Source organism: Cucurbita pepo, unplaced genomic scaffold (assembly GCF_002806865.2).
Source record: "Cucurbita pepo subsp. pepo cultivar mu-cu-16 unplaced genomic scaffold, ASM280686v2 Cp4.1_scaffold002301, whole genome shotgun sequence".
In the NCBI taxonomy this organism is placed as follows: domain Eukaryota; kingdom Viridiplantae; phylum Streptophyta; class Magnoliopsida; order Cucurbitales; family Cucurbitaceae; genus Cucurbita; species Cucurbita pepo.
The window spans coordinates 900-2,740 of record NW_019648383.1 but is presented as its reverse complement, the minus strand read 5'-3'; the positions used below and the strand labels follow the sequence as shown (position 1 = coordinate 2,740).

Sequence of the window (1,841 nt, the reverse complement as noted above, 5' to 3'; positions counted from 1 at the left end):
ATAACTTCTCCGTACACACCTTCGAAGTAATGTCAAATATAAATTTAAAAAAGAATTAAAATTGTAAGAGAAAATGAAGCAAATCTAGAATCTTAACAATTAAGACAGTTTTTATTTATTTATTTATATTTTTATTTTTTTATAACAAAAGGCAAGAAATGAAAAAGGTTATACTAAAATAGGATTTAAGCAATTTTTGGAGTAGCGTCGGAAAAGTAGCCAAAAGTAGTTTACAAGGTTCGGCCAGCTGGCGAGTGACAACCAATAGTATTGCGCCACGTTTCCCACTAGGTCCAATCGTTGCTTTTTGGGTTTCCAAATGCAAAAATCACAGAGACTTTACTAGGGTTCTATTCTCTTTCTTCAAGAATCTTCTCAGGTCTGCCCGTGCACACAGTTATTCAAGTTCGAGCTCAGTTTTCAGTCTCAAATCACCATTTCAAGCTTCGAAGCTTGCCGTTTTTGTCGCTACAATTGCTTCTTCTGAGTTTTGTTGTAAACTTCATGATTATTGTTACACTGTGTTCAGCTGGAGATGTCGAATTTCGCTCCTGCGCTGTTTGTTCTTCTCTTGATGATCGGTGGAAGCTACGGAGCGACTGCTCATTTCGCCTCTGGTCCGCACATTGCGGATGTGAATATACTGTTGCCTCCCAAGATGACTAATCCAGTAGAGTATAGGCTGCAAGGGAGTGATGGTTGCTTCAAATGGTAAATCTTAATTTTCGAGTCATTTTTCTAATTGATGTTTTGGATTATGTAAACGATGGATTTGTGAAAGAGAGTGGACCGAATGGTAGAGAAGTTGAAATCTGAACTTTGGAACTTCTGTATCAGTAATGGAGCTCAGTTGGTGATTAGTCTAATTGATTACATGCTGTAATGTCACGCTTAGTATAGAAATGGAGCCTGCCCTGCCAGTGAAAGCTCTGTTGGTTATTTCTACCCAGTGTGCGGCGGGGAGCTAAATAAATTTCCTCAGAGATAGGGAATCATTGGCTGTATCGAACCATCAAACAAATGCTTGAACTTATCGTTATATGGCTCATTGTCAGTGACTCAGTATTGAGCGATTCTCTCTCTTAGTAATAATTTGAAGTTTAAATTTAGTATCGACTATCAAGTGATTCGTAGTTACTATTTGGAAAGGTCAAAACATTTTAGAATGATAGCATTTCAAGAACAAGTAGATAGGCTTACCATCCCCTAGATCTCAAGAAATTATATAGCAAATTGATATTAGTTACTTGCCGCTGTTTTAAAATGTTTCTGTTTAACCAGACATTTTAGGGGAGTGATCTCATTGTAATTGTTGTCTTCTTTGGTCACTGCTAATTTATTTATTGCTCTTACAATAATTTTTAGGTCTTGGGATCATCATGATATTCTTAGTGTTCTACCAGAATACAATGTAAGTAGTCACTGCTCGACAAGTGCTCTGCTGAGATCTATTGCTCCTTACAGTGGTCGCAAGGAGACCGCTGTTTATGCTGCTGATGTACAAACTGGAATTGTAATTCGCTGCAAAGTTTTTATCGACAAATTTTCAAGAATCCAAATATTTCACAATTCTATCAAACTTGACTTGGATGGGCTTGCTACACTTCGAGTCCGTGCCTTTGACAGTGAAGGTAGATTTAGTATTCATAACCATGCCTTTAAAAGTGTATCATTATGCAATCTTTCATCTCTCTTGTTGTTGTGTATTGATTACATAATGTGGAAACGACGAAAAGAATAGTACACGATATGCAAATGTATGAAAAATACCAGGGAAATTGTCCACGAAGTCACAGTGAAATCCCAGAAAAGAAAATTTTAGATCAGTAATGGAACGTAAT

The 1,841-nt window shown here is 36.9% G+C and overlaps 1 protein-coding gene across 1 annotated transcript; it reads left to right on the top strand.

Moving 5' to 3' along the window:
• Positions 1–353: 353 nt before the first annotated feature.
• LOC111786661 (nuclear pore complex protein GP210-like) lies at positions 354–1,631 on the top strand (the record flags this gene model as incomplete). Its single annotated transcript, XM_023666892.1, has 2 exons — positions 354–711; positions 1,366–1,631. Coding segments are annotated over exons 1-2 (442 nt in total), but the record flags the coding sequence as incomplete, so codon positions are not given.
• Between the last annotated feature and the right edge of the window lie 210 nt (positions 1,632–1,841).